The 19,465-nt window shown below is 37.9% G+C and overlaps 1 protein-coding gene across 2 annotated transcripts in view; it reads left to right on the top strand.

Annotated features, from left to right (window-relative positions):
- Positions 1–19,465, top strand: part of ADCY8 (adenylate cyclase 8) — a 113,186-nt gene that overhangs the window by 13,833 nt on the left and 79,888 nt on the right. For both annotated transcript variants that reach the window (XM_015856337.2, XM_015856336.2), the window contains exon 2: positions 14,274–14,423. In XM_015856337.2, the coding sequence (XP_015711823.1) occupies positions 14,274–14,423 (150 nt within the window). The remainder of the gene's footprint in view (positions 1–14,273; positions 14,424–19,465) is intronic.

The following is a 19,465-nucleotide window of genomic DNA, read 5'->3' as shown; positions in this document are numbered from 1 at the left end:
ATGCCTTTATTTCCAGGGTACAAAATCTGTATCAGCAGTTCAGAGCAACTATAAAGAAACCTTTAATAAAATATTTTTAGTCTGCTATTCCTAATCCTACCTGATATAGGAATCTCTAATAAATGATGAATGTTTCCAAATTCATGTTGGATTTTCAGCTCAGTGTAAAGAATGGCATAAAATACACATGAGGAATACAGATATTCTTGTTTATTTCAGTGAAAATGGGGTGATAGGGTAGAGGTAGGTCATCCTGGTATAGTTTTCAATTGTTATCATCATTTTGAAAAGAGGTTTTGAACATAACATATGTATATGTTATTGTGCAGAGTCTTTAAGATGAATCAGATGGCCACTTAAAATCAACTTTTATCATGTTTGTAGTGCTGTCTATGGGTAATTTTAATTGCTTTCAGCACTACAGTACATAAAGAGAAAATAATTTTATCAGTGGGGGCTGAGTGGGCCTGATCATATTTTTCTTTAAAAAGAGAAATTGTATTTTTTCGCAGCTTGAAACATTTGTATGTCCCTTGGGAAGGAACTACCTGGACATTGTACTGCTAATTGGTTTACACTCTAAGAATTGTTTTTATACTTCTTGGGGGGAAAAAGAAAAGATCATATTGTTACAAGAAGGAGACATTAATGATTCCCCTCTAGGATATCTACATACTTTGTTTCACTTGTGTTTGGATAGTTGACATACCAAGATAGTTGGAAAAAACTACTTAAAAACACATCATCGCCAGTAGGCTTATCTCCATCAAGCAGGTCAGGCTTTTCCCAATAATTAAAAACCAAAAAATCTAACCCATACACTGCTCCATCCTTTCTCTTTGAGTATTTTTATGGATTTCACTTATAGCATTCTCTGCTTTTCAAAAGATATCAGTTGAGGTGAACACATTCTAAAACAAATTATGTCTGTTTTCCCTTTTGAACATGTTATCTTCCTGAAATTTCAGTAAAAATTATGCTTTTCAGCTAATTCTTAACTCAGTTGCTGCAGTGATTTTTATGCCATGAAACATGGCACTATCAGCTTTGATGTTCCTACCCTGCATGACCAAGGCTACAAGCAATTTTTTTTTTTAGCACTCCTAGGAGAGCAATGTTTTTGTATCATGTCTGCTACTGCACTGGTCTATATAGAAGATACATGAGCTAAATGCTCACCCACATCAAACACTGCTTTGCCTGAGTAAATACTCCTTTGAAACCAGTAAACTCTCTTGTGAGCAGATTAAGACTGACCTTGTTCCTGAGTGGGTGTTTAAAAACAAAGTTTGAACTACAATACTGAGGGCAACATTCATAGCCAAACATTGGATCAAACCTTGTATTCACTGGGAGGCATCTCCTGTTAGTTTCTGTCCACCAAGTTTTAATATTCTGCTGAAGCTCTCATTGGTTTCAGCAGATCTCATTATTAAAGATCAGAGACAGTGTTTGCTTTATCTTGTATCATTTATTTAATATCCCACAAACAATATAGCTTCTATTTCTCATGCTTACACAAGCAGTAAAAACAAAAGCATGTCTTGTATTTTCAGGCAAGGAGAATTTGGCCCACTGCATATATCAGGACATAATGTTAATCCAGAATAAACCACTGCCTTCAAAGGAATTAGTCCTACCTAGTCACACCAGTGTCAATTCAGAATGAATGTTGCATTATACATCTCCGCAGTAGCAAAGTGGCAGAAGGAACTTAATCCTTTATTATTTGTGTGTGGTGTACTCTGCAATGCAAAGGACTGAGTCAACTTTTTCCCACAGCACTCTTTGTACTTTTGATGTCATTCTGACTTCCAGCTCACCACACTGAGGCATTCACCATGACTAATAGTAAAACAACACCCACAGGTTTCACAAAGGAAAGTGTTTGTCCTTGCTGAACTCTGTGAGATAAAATATTAATTCTGTGGTCTGCAATGCTGTATGCTTTCGTGGCTTTTGTCCGGTATATTTCCATTTGCTCCTATATCTGTTCTCTGTCTTTTCTGTAGCATAGTTCACAGTGAGAGTTTAAAAATGGAGGGAAAAGAGTCTTTTACAGACAACACTCAGTAGCACTACATATTTTTCAATAAAACTGAAGTCTGTGAATGTCCTGTGTTTGAAGGTGTTCAAGACCAGGTTGGACAGAGCCCTGACCTAGTGCCTGATCTAGTGGTTGGCAACCTTGTCCATGGCAGGTATTTGGAACTATATGATCTTTTAGGTCCCTTCCAACACAAGCTATTCTATGATTCAATGAAAATGCACCAAAAAAAAGCTTGACAGTTCAGGCCTGCTGCTGCACCTAGATGTGCTCAGCTTAGCTGTAGAAGACAGAAGCTCCTGGACCTTATTACCCCATGGTCCACTATCCTAAAATTTTCCATGCAGGCCCATGCATATATTCACAGATTGTTCAGATCCATTCTAGAATCACATCAGAGTCTAAGACACATCAACTGAGTTGATCCAAGCACAAGCAAATTACACCTTTTCTGAAAGGAGAGTCAGAAAGAGATCCAGCAGGCACTGGTCACAGGCTGCCCTGGTAGATGGTAGTGTCACTGCACCTGGAGGTGCTTAAGAAACATAGAGATGTGGCACTGAAGGACACAGTTTAGTGTTCACGGTGGGGATGGGCTGAAGCTTAGACTTGATCTTAGGAGTCTTTTCCAACCTTAATGATTTTATGATTCTATTTGCTGTAGTCTACCAAGGTCTCACTGAGGTGGTATCAATAATGGCTATTAGTGCATCTAGTAAGCACAAAGTGACAGAACACAAGGGCCACAAGAACACAGTACAGTACATTTATGCTACTCAAGGTTTCTGCCAAATTAGGGCAGGTCTTAGGTGTATCTACATGTTTATAGTTCAAAAATATCAAGGCAAGTAAAAAAACTAAGTCATTTTTCTTAGTGTTTTGCTAGGAGATAACATTGCTCAGTTCTGTCTTTCCTTGGTTTGCATGGTTCTCATAGTTAACGACAAAAGGAAATAATAAATACAGTGAATGTTAATTACATTCATTATGATTTTCAGGTCTCTTTTATAAAAATATATTTACATGTTTGCAAAGCACTTGTGATAAAGAATTGAAGAGATGAATTATTTGTCTTATTATTTTTGGGTCTGCAGACCTACAGCCTGACCCACAGTGTGCAAGCTGACCCTTGTGATCTCACACATGAAATCAGCTGTAGAATCACTGGGCAAGCTCCATCTCAAATGGTGTCTGTGCAAAATGACAGCCAGCTACACAGGTGTAGCTGAGGGGAAAGCCTAGGCTCTTGATAAAAATGCTGGCAATAAAATGAAAAGAACTTCTGTTTCCATGTCTGTTTTAGCCTTTTATTTTATAGGCTAATAGTTTTACAAAGGAACATCCGCGGGGAGCTGTTTGTTTGCCAGCAGGTATAACCGATTAACATACACAAACATCTGATCAGTGAAACTTCTCATTCGGGTAGAAGAAGGCTTTGAAGAACATATGTAATTTGGAAAATGGCAGTGAAGAGTGTGGCACCTCATTTATTTCTTCCTACCAGTATTTTCAGTACACCTTTAGTTAAACCACTTTACGTTTTTTTTTTTAAACATTATTACTCTTCCCAGACTGGGGTGCCTTTCATAAGACAGTCTTAATTTCTTGATAAAGGATCCAAAAGGAAGTTAAGGTCATTATGTCTTTTCTTTTTTCTCTTCTCTTCTCTTCTCTTCTCTTCTCTTCTCTTCTCTTCTCTTCTCTTCTCTTCTCTTCTCTTCTCTTCTCTTCTCTTCTCTTCTCTCCCTCTCCCTCTCCCTCTCCCTCCTCTCCTCTCCTCTCCTCTCTCTCCATCTCTCTCCTCTCCTCTCCTCTCCTCTCCTCTCCTCTCCTCCTCACCCTTCTCCTCTCCTCTCCTCTCCTCTCCTCTCCTCTCCTCTTCCCTCTCCTAGCTTCCTCTCCTCTCCTCTCCTCTCCTCTCCTCTTCCTCTCCCTCCCTTCCTTCCCTTCCCTTCCTTCTCTCCCTTCCCTTCCTTCCTTCCGCCTTTCCTTCCCTCCTTCCCTTCCCTTCCCTTCCTTCCCTCTTCCTTCCTTCCTTCCCTCCTTCCCTTCCCTCTTCCCTCCCTCTCCTCCCTTCCCTTCCCTTCCCTTCCCTTTCCCTCCTTCCCTTCCTCCCCTTCCCTTCCCTTCCCTTCCCTTCCCTTCCCTTCCCTTCCCTTCTTTCTTTTACATTGCAAAACCAAATAGAAAAAATGATTTGTAAAATCCTTCCTTTGCCTATAGATAGAGCTTGATAATTCAGAGGAAAACATGTACAACCTGACCCAATGTAGCTAGGCAATCTTCTCTGATGCAGGCTGTAGTAATTCTGCAGACTGCACTGAATCAGGGTCACCTGTACAGAAATCATGGAAACTGACAGTTCCATCAGGAAGAGGAGTAGGGTACATACTGCAGGTAATTGCTGGGATGCACGTACATTTGATCAGATGAAAACAACAAAGTGTATCAGAAAAGATGAGCTGCTGTCAGCCCTCCAAACATAATTATCATTTACTCAGTTTTGATATCCTACTTCAGATAAGAGCCATTATCCAGAGCAATAAAAACAGCTGTGCAGATCACCATTACAAACTCATTTAGTAGAAAGTCAGACTACCTAATTCTGTTTTACTTAAAATACGGTTAAACTGTTTTCAGTCCTGCAAAGTTGCTTTGGTGATATTTTTTCCACAATGCATCCTGGTCAGTTGCATAATGTATTACAGGAAGTACTAGAAGTTATTCTGTCTTGGCTATCTTTTATTAGATTAGAGAGAACTCTTGAGAAAATTATGGGACAGTCTCCAAAAGTTACTTTAGAAATCCCTTTTATTAGATTGTCCAGATTCACATTTATGCCCAATGATGATCTCAGGCACTTTCAGACAGCAGCTGGAAGCTTTTCTCACTGAGAGGGTTATCTGTGATGTCTGCTGTGTGTTTCCCAATGGGTGCATTTGAAGTGGGAGATATTCATCTTTGCAATGCAAGGGTAAAAAATTGATTTCTCCCTTGGCTATAAATAGGATGTGACTTCTATTAAATGTAATTTGTTGCATTTGTTTTGAATCATAAATATGCAGCTTGCAAGGGATATCAACTTCTGCATTAAAAAATAAAATAAAATAAAAAATGTGTAGGGGAAAGTCAGTCTGATCTTCAAAAGACTGAAATATATATGTGTAGAAAGGGGAAGTCCATAACTGCTTTTCACTCTATTCTGAGCAATGAACAGGCAAAAACCATCACTTTAGCAGTTTCCTAACCTACCCTGATTGCCATGGGCTACTAGAGTGAGTTTCAATGCACACAGGCACCTGTGTAGTAATGTACTCTGTTTTTTATCAGTGTTTCTTTGGGTTTTTATAGGAGCTGTTTTTGGTTAGATCTCTCAAGTAATTTAAAGTAATTTTGTAGTACATATGCTATGATTTCAAATCTATGTATACTAGGTCTGCTCAGAAAATAATGCCTCCCATTTTATTATGCTGGTCCAGAGGCAGACGTTGGTGGTACAGCAGTAGGGGCTGAACTTTTCTGTCAGTATTTTGTTGACATTCTTGATTTCTGAAAACTTAAGGATACCAAACAGTGGCAATGGGTCACCTCAACTAGTGAAGATTATTACAATCTCAGAATGCAGTCTCTTGTTTGGTGCTGGGAAAAAAATGTTTATGTAATGGTGGTGGATGACTATGCCGAAAAACAGTGTTTTGTAGATGAGCATTTGCTCCATGAAATAGTGTTATTTTATGCTTTTATTTTATCTGTTGTAGTTTCCATGGAAATAAATGAGGCATTACTTTCAGAGCAACCTATGTATTTTGAATAGAAAATAGGAATTCTCACTTGATTCTTCTACATTTAAGCATACTACATGATGTGACATTTCTGGACAATAAAATGAAGATATTTGGAAGGCTTGACTTTGGATTTCTTTTTCTTATTATCCTATAATGCATCTTGCTGAGAGTAGAGGGAGAAGGTACCTAGAGACAAAAAACTGAATAGAGGATGTTATTCATCTCAGAGGATAAGACTGATTGTTCTGAACAGGAACATTTCAGCTATCTGAAACATCATCCTGTGTGCACAGTGATGATGGAAGAATGGTATGAGCATGAGATGCGATCACCAGATTTTACTGTGTAGTTCAAGATCAGTTCCTAGCTGAGGGCAGAGAGAGGATCCAGCAGACTCCCCTGCAGCCATTGAAAACTGTTCCTACTTAAGATAATTTACCCACTTCTTTTCATTAACCTGTATGCATGAACTGTGATCCTAGTACTGACATTATCTCAGTGTTCAGCCAATTTCACATCTATAAGTAGAAAAGCATCTAAGTAAGGTTACCAAAAGTTACAGAATAGATTTTTGTTGTTGTTGTTGTTGTTGCTAAAGTTATGCCCGAATCCTCAATTTTACACTAACTCAAAGGGAGATGAATGTGAGGTGCTGAAAATGATTTCACATTTGGAGCTTTTCAATGATAGTAGTAAGGTTGTGTGTTTGCTCTATTGCTTCTGTACATCACTCAAGTTATGCTAGCTCTTATGAGTCTGATAGGATACAAATTTCCTGGAAGTTCCATCATTCCACACTGTTGCAAAACATGGTTGATAGCTGATCACCAAATTGTATGGTTTGAGCTACCTTTGAACAACTTACTCAGTCCATTTTCTACATTTCTAATGGATTCAATGAGATGGAATGAGCAAGAAGGAAGCATATATTTTTCTAATAGCAAATTAAATCTCTTATTCTGACTATTAGAGATATATGTTACTGAATTCTGTCTTGAACTAGGATGACTGATTTTGCACAAACGTGTCATTGCTCAGAAGAAGAATGAATGGTCTTTGTTTTCATTAGCAGTGCAGGAGCAGTAGGTGTTTTAAGATACTCTGCAATGAAACCAGTGATGTTTGGCTGGTCCTGTGTTAGGTGTTGGATTCAGTGATCCTTGTGGGTCTCTTACTACTCAAGACATTCTATGATTCTATAGTCATTTTTTACCATGCTCTCTGTGTTTTGGTAGACGGGAACAACAAGTCTTGGATGCTATAGATTTCATGCACCTTAGGGGCCAGACTGTGATCCTCAGCATATAATGAAGTTCTCTAGTTTTTGCTCTGGAAGCAACAAAAATGGCTGTTTTCACATTTAGAAAACCAGAATTAGGTGGGGGTGATGCACACCTCTTAACCATTACAGTCTCTTCATGTCTAAATTTACTGTAAATAAGCCACATACCTTTCTCCCTCCTTGTCTTCTCAGGTAAATGTTATATTCCCACATGTCAGTAAACTACAGACATTTGGATCAGAAATAAGACTAGCACTCACTCCAGCTGTGAGCAGCAGTATAACAGCTGTTGTACAGTTGGACAGTATAAAGGATCAGGAACAGATGAGCTTTCTGGAAACTCACAGAAACAATTTAGGCACCTTGAGGGGCAGGTGGGGCTTCAGTAAAGTTTGATGAAGCACCAGTACTTTAAAACACACACCTAAAAATCTATCATGGCCTGTAGCATTTAGCAGAATCCCCGAAGAAGTCCGATAAAGTGCCTGGGGAATAAGAAAACTCCTTACAAGTTAGCTTAACAATAAAGCTGCAAAGATTTCAGTTTAATGAGCTGGCAGCAGTATCAACTATGAATACTCACGTGCTTCTTCTCCCTGTGGAGGCTGTGATGTGAACTCAATCAGACAACTGCTCTAGATAGGAAAATCACTGCCAATGCCAAGTGTTTGGTTTTTTAAGTTGGCCCATTTTCCTGATTCAGTTCACAGTAGGGTCCCACAGATAATTGATCTGGCTCGACAAAGGGGAAGCTGTGCTGAGGGATCAAGGTGGGCAAGAGGCAGAACAGAGATACTGGTTTTGCTGCCAAGAGCTTTGATTCATAAAACCACGGTTTCATCTGGAAATAGAGTCTTGCTGCAGCCTAGCAGTGAGAGAGTGCTGGAGTCTGTGCTGCCAGATGTTCCTGTTCTATACAAAGTACAGCATTTTGATTTCAAATCCAACACTTCTCATCCAACCCTCAGCTCATTTCTGGTGATCTGCTCTTGTAAGAGCATAAGTTATTTTCTGTTTAAGCAACCTAAGTATGGCAAAGACAGAGAAGGGAGTGAGCAATGAGGTTTCTGAGACATTTTAGGTACAAAACTCAACCTTGTAGCAAGCTGCTATTTTTAGTAAAGCAACTAATTATGAATCAAAATTCTTCTCTAAATCCAATTAACCAATAATAATTACCATAGCAACGAGTTCTTTATGTGGCACATGCTGAAAACACTCTTAAAGATGCACAACAGCTTTACTTTCCTAGTTTTCCCTAAACAACCAAGAACTACTCCAATCTGTCACTGAAACAAATCCTAAACTAGAAAGCCAAGTAAGAAAATAATTTAACAATTTCCTACAGGCTCATTTCAGGAATTAATGAAATTCCTGCTCTTTAATGTTAATCTTCCTTGGGAATATTCAGCTGGAGATTATATAGAAAACCATTTCTTTACTTTTCAAATGTGTTTTGGTGAGATTAGCCCCAGAACTGTTCTGTTTCTAAACTGAAGAACTAAATTACCTGCTGAAGAGTATTAGTTTTCTTTTTTTTTTTGTTTGCACTTGAGATGGTAAAACAGATGTTTAGCATTCTCCCACAATTCAGATTTTTTTCTGGACCTTTTCAGTTTTATTCATCTCCATTTGCTTTCCATGTTATTTATAGAATCATAGAATGGGTTGGGTTGGAAGTGAACCTGAGGTTCATCAAGTTTCTTCTCCTCTACCACAAGCAGGGCCACCAACCTCCAGATCTGGAACTAGACCAGGTTTCCTATGGCTTGCCCAATCTAGTCTTGAAGACCTTCAGGGATGGGACATCCACAAACTTTCTGGGCAGCCTCTGCCAGCACCCCACCACTCTCTCTGTGAAGAACTTCCCACTAACATCTAATATAAACCTGCAAACTCTTCTCTAACTCAGCCTGTGTTTTTCATAAATTCACAGAAAACAGAATAAATTCCAGATCAAGACAAGCTCAAGTGATCGTAATAGGAGAAATGCCCCCCCCCCCCCCATTGTTATGCGTAGCCCAACTCTGCTTTCAGCAGCTCAAACTTCCTCACCTGTGCCCTTCTGAATTTCCATTTCTTGAGCTACATTCAGTTCTGTCACAATAACCTTTATGTGGCTGAGATTCACCTGTCACTTTGCAACAGACCTTTTAGAAACTTTTTAATGATTTCTACCTCGACTGTTCCTTATTTTACTGCACAATACCAAATTCGATTAATACTTCTACCCAACCAGTTGTGTCCAGGGCCTTTTAAATTTTTATTTGTCTGAGATCTAGTAGTTCCAAGTCTATTCAACATGTTATCTTTTTTTCAGTTGCCCTGGCTAAGCCTTTTTCATATGATGAATGACAGATATAAATGAATTTATCTGAGTCTGTGTGTACTGTCAGTGTTAAACTTAAGCTAGTCTGACTTGCCTCTTCTCCTTCCAATGGCTTCTCTTTTATCATGTTGATTTGCAGAGTGCCCTGAGTTGCCAGCACGATGGACACTTTATAAATTTAAGGTATATTTACCATTTATTTGGCTGTGAACTAAACTCTCAACTACCTCCTATGAGAAAAATGGAAAGCAGTTTTGGAGTTAAAATTTTAACCTCTGCTTCTAACCATCTGCATCATCTTGACAAGTAACTCTCTTTAGCTGTATTTATACTGCTACTTGATCATAAAATCATACAATTATGGAATCATTAAGGTTGAAACAGACCACAGTGATCCAACCATCAATCCATCACCACCCTGCCCACTAAATCTTGTCCCTTAATGCTACTTCTACCCTTCCTTTAACACTCCAGGGACAGTGACTATCACTTTCTCAGGCAGTCTGTTCCAATGCCTCACAAGTTTTTCTTAGAATAAATATTTTTTCAGCTTGAGATCTCTCCTGGTGCAGCTGAGGGCTATTACCTCTTATCTGGGAGAAGAGGCCAACCTCCACCTCAAAACAAACCCCTTTCAAGGAGCTCTAGATAGCAATAAGGTATTCCCTGAGTCTCCCTTTTTTCCAGACTAAAAAACCCAAGTTCCCTTAGCCGCTTCCCACAGTGCTTGTGCTCCAGACCCTTCACAACTTCACTGCCCTTTTCTGGATACACTCCAGGGCATCAATGACATTCTTGCAATGATAAGCCCTAAACTGCATACACTACTTGAGGTGTGACCTCAACAGGGCAGAGTAGAGGGGGATGGATGATCATGTGCAAATGCATTCTCCTCAGGGACAGCATGGGTCATGTTGCAGATATTCCCAAGCATCACAGTGATTAGTACCTTTTGTTTGCATTATTTTTAATATTTAAGAAGCAGACCTCCCCACTGACCTATTTAACATCAAAACATGTCACTGATGCTTTTAAGATCACTTGCTATCTCTACTATAGCTGCTTATTTGGGTGCTGTGCAAGGTAAAAATAGACAAAAAGACTTACAAACGTCTTGAAAAGATTTTCTTTCTTTTTTTTTTTTTTTTCTTTTTTTCTTTTTTTTCCCATCCTATACCTCAGCTTTCCTACTGTGTGGCTCCTGATTATCTTCCAGTCAGTCTAAACCTGTGTATATCATACAAAAACAGTCTGTCCTGGTTTGTGTCCCTGACATGCAATAGAAAATCCTGCAAGACTTCTGGAATTGGTCACTGTAAACTGTAGCTGAAAGGACTGACAATGAGGGACTGAAGTATTTTATGTCTCTTTTTTTCTTTGTATTAACAACAGCCACTGATTAGTATCCTTGCAAGGCATAGTGTTTTCCTCCTCAGAGTGGTTTCAAGCAGACTGCTGTATATAAGAAAAACAAATTCTGTCTCTGAGTAAGCTGCAGTTTTACCTGTAGCATGTTTTCCATAATTCCTTTTATCCAAATCAAATTATGGACTCATGAAATCTAATTGAAGGCAAAATTTTACTGCATTTGCTCGAAGGCTATCTGCTGAAGTGAGTGGCACTTGTCCTGAGTATTAGCAGAGACAGGTGACTGAACTGGGTGCATGTGGATGTTATAATTGAATTCGCAAGCAAATGATAATACTCTCCCACTGCTTTTGCCACTGAGATATCTGGTTCAAATGTTATAAAATACTTTTCTTTTTTTCTCATCCTAAACCATAAGTTTTCTAGCATTTAAGCATAGATTATCCTCAGGTCAGTCTAAATGATATGAAATGCCAACTTTTCCAGCCACCCACAGCTGGCTTCTGTTATGCTGAATGCTGTAGTCCAAACTGGTCTTATCTCATGTCAGACCATTATACACTTAGAATCAGAATTCTGAAATCACAGAATATCTCAAGTTGAAAGAGAACCATAAAGATAACCAAGTCCCACCCCTGACTCCACACAGGATCACCCAAAAATCAGACCGTATGTCTGAATTTTCTTACACTTCTTGCACTCTGGCATCTTGAGTTCATGCCCACCACTCTCTGGTGCAGACCCTGTCCCTGACCCCCACCCTCCCCTCTCCTGGCACAGCTCCATGCCATTCCCTCGGGCCCTGTCACTGTCACACAGAGAAGAGATCAGCGCTGCCCCTCCACTCCCTGTGAGGAGCTGCAGTTGCCATCAGGCCTCTCCTCAGCTCCTCTGCTCTGGGCTGAGCTCACACAGGGACCTCAGCTGCTCCTCACACATGTTGACCTCCAGAACCTTCACTGTTTCTATAGACCCACTTGTCCTGTCTGCGACAGGAAGGAGTTATCTCATGGGCTGAAGTACAGTATTCTGTTTTATAGTGGGGCGGAGGTGGAAAATGTCTGGTGGAAGCTGGTTGGTGTGGGGCATGTTGTCTCCAGTCAACCATGGTGAGGTAGAGGAAAGCAGAAAACAGGGAGATAGAGTGGCTGTTCCCTTAGATAAAATAAAGGCTGAGAATGTCAGTAAAATCAGGGAAGCTGAAAGGAAGATGAAGTGGAACTGATTAGTCACTATGTCTCATATTATAAGCATGATGGAGCACTCAAAGAAATGATAAGGTTGCAAACTAAAGAAAAAAAAACACTAACAAAAACAATAACAAAACAACAACAACAACAAACATTTTTAACACAAAGTCCCTAATTACACGATGGATGTTTTTGCCCTTGAATGTGGTAGGGGACAAAGGTATATCTATCATCAGGTAAGTATCAGAAAAGAATGCACATGGTCAGTCTATTAGTTGTTGTTAAACAGATGGATAGAGTATGCCACCTCCAGTTTAGAGGTGCTGTAAAGAACAGGATCCTGGAAACTAGGATGATGCAAAGATCATGCTAATCACACCCTACTTCTCATAAGCTTTTCCTAGACATCTATTACTGGCAAAGATTAAGCAGAGCTTCAGATGGAGCCAGGATATGCATTCTCATTTAATCATGGCATGTAAACTGTAAATGAATTCCCTGCTCAAACATAGAACAGTGTTCCAAATTCAGGAATACGGGAATATGTAAAGCTGATGTTTCTGCCAAATGCATTTAGTTTGATATCAAATATCACTTTTGTAACCTCCTTGAATGTGAGGAATGAGATCTACTCATCTAAGGCAGAGCATCACAATGAGATTAGGAGTTTTTCTAAATATTTTCTTCTATTAGAAGAAGCAAAAGTTGGATTTTAGTTCAGCTGATTATCAGATAACACTACAAAAATACAGCTTTTAGCCAATGATGTCCCTCAGCCACAGACTGATGGAGTGTTCAGGGCAGTTTAGGAAAAACATTCTAGTGCTTTTCCATGCACTAGACTTCTCCATGCACTCCTACCTAAGCATTCTCGGTAGTTCACTATCACAGACAGGATTTAGGGTGGTGAACACTTTGTCCATCCTTGCATGGCAGTTCTGATGTTGTTACGATCCTGTAAGTGTGACCCTCACTCTTATGGTGCATAAGTATTAGAGCCTAGACATCTCTGCTCATAGGTGATGCTGGCATGCAGGGTACTGTAGCCCATGGCTGCTTTGCCACCAAGAGTGTTGTACAATCCCCCAAAAATGGGGCACAGTTAGTGGCACCTCATTATCACAGTGGTTCTGACTGTGCCATGATAGAGAGAAGGGGATCTACAGTTTGCAGACTTGTTTACTGTGCCCTACAGGCTTTTTAGGTAATGCAATGGTCAGAGCATTATGGTCCTAATTGCTTGGGGGATACTTATGTCTTTCAGACTTATTTTTCACTCTTGACCTTCTCGGAAGGTCAAAAAGAAGAAAAAACAAACAAACAAACAGAAAACAACACAAAAACAGAGTGAAGCAAGAGCTGAGAGGACTTCCCATAAATTTGCAACATACATTAGCGGTGAGGTGTTAGATAAAGCTACTGAATTTGCAGGGCTCTTTTCTGTCTATAATGCATGCAAACATATATTTCTTACTGTGTTTCCTAAAAGATCTTCACTCGCTGATATGCTATGCCTTACAAATAGAGCACAAAGAGGTATCAATGACAAGCAAAACAAGCTGTTGGAATTTACACTGCCCAAACATCCGCTCCCACTTGGATCATTTAAGTTCGTGTCTCAATGGAAGAAGCTGTGACGCACCTTCTACAGTGAAGGAGTGCAGCTCTTACGTAAGCATTGGTGAATAAAGGGCTTGTGTACACAGGCACAGGCTATGCAAGTATTTGGTTATGCATTCAGCTTCACTTGTCAGATAGTTCAGGATTCAGATCATGCAAGCTCGTACTTTGGCACCAGCTGAAAATGAATGTATTAGATTTGATCAATAACAGAATAACTATTATCACTGACACTAACTCTTAGCTAACTGGCACCCTTTGTTTTCCTTAATAAGGCATTGCTCTCAAACTAGCCGTAAAACAAATCAAAAAGTTGCTTCTACAGAAGAGGCAGTGCAAAAACAAATTGCTAATTATGTTAGTAATCATTCCTGACTATAACCCTGTGAGTCAGTTCTTGGAAACATCATTTGTGGTTCAACTAGAGTTTAATGCCCCCAGATATTTTATACTTCTTCCTCAAGGCAGAATTTTATGTATGTTTGATGTCTTTAATTAAGATCCAAGGGATTCTTCTATGCAAACTTTCCTAACCTTTTAGTTTTACAGCCAACATGACTGCCGAGCCATCATTCTCACTCTCTCTTCATATTTTTAAACAGATATTTTTGCTTCTGTTACCTGATCAAATCTTGCTTGTTGTTTGTTGCAGATAGCAGCCCAGGCAGTGTTATTTATGTGTATGAACACCGCAGGAATCTTCATTAGCTACCTATCAGACAGAGCACAACGTCAAGCCTTCCTGGAGACCAGAAGATGTGTAGAAGCCAGACTGAGGCTAGAGACAGAAAACCAGCGACAGGTATTCAAGAAACACTCCTATTTTTATATTAACTAGAATAGATAATTGAACAACCCAGGCTGTTGGCTCATTTATAACCTCAGTGTGATGCTATCTGACTTGTACAGGGTAAGTGAGATGATTGCAATCATTTTGCTGCTGTGTATTGATCTGATATGACAACTTAAAGATTTTTTAGGGAAACCAGATGAGTGCCACCATCTTTTCCCATGCAAGAAAAAGGGGTCATCGTGTGAAGCACTGTCTCACAGTTTTTTAGAAATGGTTGCTTACGCAAGTGGGGTTAAACTGGGGAAGTTGTTTCAGCATGTTTTGGAGATAGAAAGCTTGTATTGGCTGTATTAAGCAACTTCATGGAAAAAACTCTATCTAGATGGAGAAAATACTAAAATATTGCCTTTGCCTCACAGATGATTTTTCAGAGCTGGAATGCTACTGCAAGGAGGTATCACTATATGCTTTCTCTAATCCTGAACTCTTCTATGAAAATCTCCTTTTGACCACTGCAAGCAATACCATATTGAACTAGGTGAATGTTTGGCCCAAACCTGTGTAGTTGTTCTTAGGTACATCATCATTTCCAATCCATAACTAAGAGACATCCAATAAAATAAGTTTTCTGCTTGTTAATTTCTGTTTAGGCTGTAGAGATGAGTTGAACTGTTATGCACATTATGCTTTTTCACTGAAATATCAGAAGGTTCATCTCTTATTTTAAAAGTTGCATAGAGATCAAAATACAACCTATGCACATTACACTGCTGTTTCTCACTCAAATTAACTTCATCCTTCTGTATAGGAATGCATATTACTTTCCAAATTAATTTAGTTTAATTTATTAAAGTCACTTTTTTATAAAGATATTTAGGAAATGTATTGCTTTAGACTTAATGCGAGAATTGAAGCAATGTTGAATGTTGTCACTTACGTGGGACAGAAGAGCTCTTCAGCCACTGTTGACTGGAGATCCTGAGGGAGAGCTGGATTCTCTCAATGGTGCTCTCTTCTCATTGTAACTGTAGGAGTACATTTTTAGATCTTGTGGCCTGGCTTTGTTTTTCACTTTTTTTTTTTTTTTTTTTAATAAAAAGCTCTTTTCTTGTCAATTCTCTTGTAAACTAGTACTTTGTTGGCTTTTACATTCACTATTGCTCCCTAGACTTCAGTGCAAACTTCTTTAGAAAATGATAACAGAAATTTTCTTGGCTCTGAGGATTTTCCATTACAAATGTTTTATTTCCTCATGTGAAATGATTTTTATTATTTTTTTTCTGAGAAATTCAATTTTGCTGAAATTTTATTATCTATTAGGAAAATGAAGACAAAGTGCTTCTATTTCAAAGGGCTTAAAAAAATAATAACAGCAAAAACACAGATTCTGTTCATTGTAGATGGAAGTAGGGCTTGCGTCTGAATTATATCTTTCTAATAACTGTTGAACAGTGCATTTTGTTTTGGCCCAGTGCCTTGCAGGGTTCTAGGGCTGTGTTGTTCCCCGAGAACAGAATTTCCTGGAGAGTTAGACCTCTGTGACTGAGACTCACCTATAACCAAACAAACTACTGTGTTGTAGGGATCATGTGACTGGAAATAACACAGGGGAAATTATACTCTGTCCAAGGACAATGTCTTAGAGAAAAAATACAGGTATCTGACCACTAAATGAAAGAGTTCTTTCAAAACTCAGCTTAAGGCTAAGCTAGTCCCAGATTTTACCATTGGACTCGATGACCTTGGAGGTCTTTTCCAATCTAAATGATTGTATACAAAATTTATATTACAAAGAAAACATTTTGATATTATTCTAATTAACTTGGTTGGAACATTCAAACTCTTATATTATGCACACCTATTTATGAATGTATATAAATTTTCATGTACTACATATGTCAATGTAATATTATAAGAATATAATGTATTTCTGTTAAATAATCTATATTTTGCTTTGTATAGCAATGAAAATGAGAAGTGATACCAGATCTATGTATCTTATACATATATATATATGAAATATATTTCATACCTATATTTTATTCATGTACATAGTATAAAAATATTTACACATATGTATTTATTATATATAATCTATATACATACATGCTATATACAAAATGTCTCCATCTGTATCTGGGGCAAGAGCAATGATGACATATTCCAGTACTGGAAGGGAGACTATCTTCTATGAGTCTTCTGTTCCTTCCATTTGTTTCCAAAGTAATGGCTCATGAAAGCCATTTCTAAATGTGCTTCCATTGAAGTGATTGAAAATGTCACATGCTGGGTAGCTGCTTTTTTCTTGTAGCTTTGTTGTGTCCATTGGATTACTATCTGCAGGCAGTAGTCCAAGCACTGTGTTGTTTTTTATCTTCAGTACATTTGTATTTCATGATACAGGTAATATGCAGTTCTTCTCATGGATCTCTCCAGTTTTTCAGTATACCTTATATAGATCACCTCTAAGCATACATCATTCCAATAACTAAATGTTAAGCTATCATTATTAAGCAATGCATAATACCGAAAAGAGTCAATCATGGAAATTCATTTGTTGTGAAGTAAACAAAATCTATGTTGAGACATACGCGGTTGTACAAAGAAACAGTAAAGATGATAAATAAGGAATCTGTTTGAGTTTCAGAGATTTTGAAGAATTCTCTAGAGTACTTGTAGATTTTCAAGAAAACACACAGAGTTTCTACATCTTCAGTGGAAAACAAGAGGTGAAGAGTACATTTCCTGATGAAATTCATCTTGACAAGACAAATATATTTCAGTGACAATAGTCTCATTCATTGATTTGTCATCATCCTTTTTGTACAGTGTAATGAAAACAGAAGTTCAAACCACCAAAATAGTAGTATTCCCCACAGTGGTGGAATTATGTTTTTGTGTGTTTGTGCTTTGTTTGTTTTTGTATTTTGTGTGTTTGTGCTTTGTTTTTGTGTTTGTGTTTTGAAAGACGTGATGTTTTTCTTAGTTTTTTTTTATATTTTTTCCTTTTCAGAAACTCTCATTTTCCAGCAGTTTGTGATCATTCTCCATAGAAAATATCCACAGGTTCACATTTAGCTTTCAAGCAGATAGCAATACATTAATCTACCACACAAGCTGAAGATGATGAAATGCAGTCTTGTAAGAAAGGAAGAATTAAAAGGAATCTGACTAAAGTTTGTCAGAGCTCTTAAAAGACTTAAATTCCAGACTCCACATTTCAAAACTACTACACAATTGAAGTTGTAGAACTACACTTGTTTCATCCTTCCTCTCCCATCACCACTTACTCTTTACAATTCTTTCAAGTAAAATTATCATGAGTATTTCTGAAAGGTCAGAATTTCAGCCTTATTATCAAATGTAACTAATTCACTGAGGATTTGATATTTATACTTTTTTTTCCCATTAATTTCCAGAAACAGTATTTTTCTTAAATCTAGTTACTATTTTTATGAAGTGAAGAGTATGGTGGACAGTAGTAGCTGTAAACTTAAGATTTATACTTATATCAAACAACCAAAAGTAGCAGACATAAAATGTCCTCCAGTTTTGTTTTCACCACATGGCAATTATGTATAAATGAAGAAAATGAAGTTCTCAGTTTCCTGAATCCCTTTAGTTACATCGTCTTCCTTTTTACCTTGATGTTATTGTAAAGGCACAGCAGGTAATTCTGCTTTCCTTATACCTAGGCAGTGAAAAAGAAAAGTGTATATAAATATGTAAGTTAAAGTTATAAGTAAAGAAATTATGTATTACTAATTAACTTATTATAAGTATATAAATAACAATTTCTGCATTGTCAAAATGCTATGAAATTTCCGTCAGTGAAGGGCAAGAACCTGTACTGCATTTCATTTTCATTTCTACTTCTATTTCTCTTCAAAGCAAAATCCCCGATTTCACACAAATGACATATTAAATCCACGAATACACTGAAATGATGTCTCTATGAATAACTGAATTTATAATCATCTCTTGTGTCCTTACCTGCTCTTTCCCAGGCAATTCATCTTTGCTTGAAATTTGTCTAGCATTTTAAACCTTTAAATATTATCATTTAATTATGAAGAATATCTCAGAGAACAGTCAGTCTGCCTTTTCCTGCACCATGGGTACATACATCAAGTTATACGTATCAGAAAGCAATTACTATGCGAGGAAATTAATATTTTGACTTAAAATTTCCTCTAACTAAAGATGGAAATGGAGGCTTAAAACTACTAAAAGAACATCACAGAAGTTATTTTGACAAATCATTCTAAAAATCAGTCCAGCACATCCCTAATAGAAGGGGTTTTTGTAAGATGATCTCAATGTTACTGGAATGCTACTCATAGAAAAGTTATTTTACTGATGGTTAAGAGATTTCTCCCATGTGATCTCTTCAGTTTTACTCTCCAACATCCCTCTAAACACAATGAGACTAAAGAAGACTTTCAGGATCAAGAAATGGTGAAATGAGATTGGGATGCTTCATTAAAGATAAGTTAATAAACCACATCCTCCTAAAATGAATGATCTGTGGATTGGATTAGTGTTTCAGAACAATAACAAACAAACAAACAAAGCATTAAACCTCTCTGAAACATTTTATTTGTACAGTTTCTGTTCGATTTTGAGCACCTGATGGTGTCTTATGAAAGAAGAATTTTCCTTGCAGTTGTTTGAGTTGACAGGTGAAATATATCTAGATCTGTGTGATGCTCACTTTCATCCTCTCTGAGGTGTTTGTTCTTGTTCCCACTGCAGTAGGTTCTGTATATTTCATGAGAAAGAAAACTCCCAATTTGGTGCATAGAGAGCTCACCAGCAAAGCACACTACTACTGCTGTGCTAAGCCACTGATGTGGATGAACACTTGAATCAGAAAGAAATCACCCAGTATTTAAGACCTGAGAAGTAATATATACTCAAGCAAGAAAGTCCAGACTGTCATCAAGCTTTACCCACCAAGCTTCTGCAGATGCTTCCTCTTGGGCTGGGGTAAAGTAAGGGATCTACAGTTATAATACTCAGTTTTGTCAAATTTGTGGTGAATAAGAAGT

Source organism: Coturnix japonica, chromosome 2, assembly GCF_001577835.2.
Source record: "Coturnix japonica isolate 7356 chromosome 2, Coturnix japonica 2.1, whole genome shotgun sequence".
Classification (NCBI taxonomy): domain Eukaryota; kingdom Metazoa; phylum Chordata; class Aves; order Galliformes; family Phasianidae; genus Coturnix; species Coturnix japonica.
The sequence above is the reverse complement of the archived record's forward strand: the minus strand, read 5'-3'. Positions and strand labels throughout refer to the sequence as shown.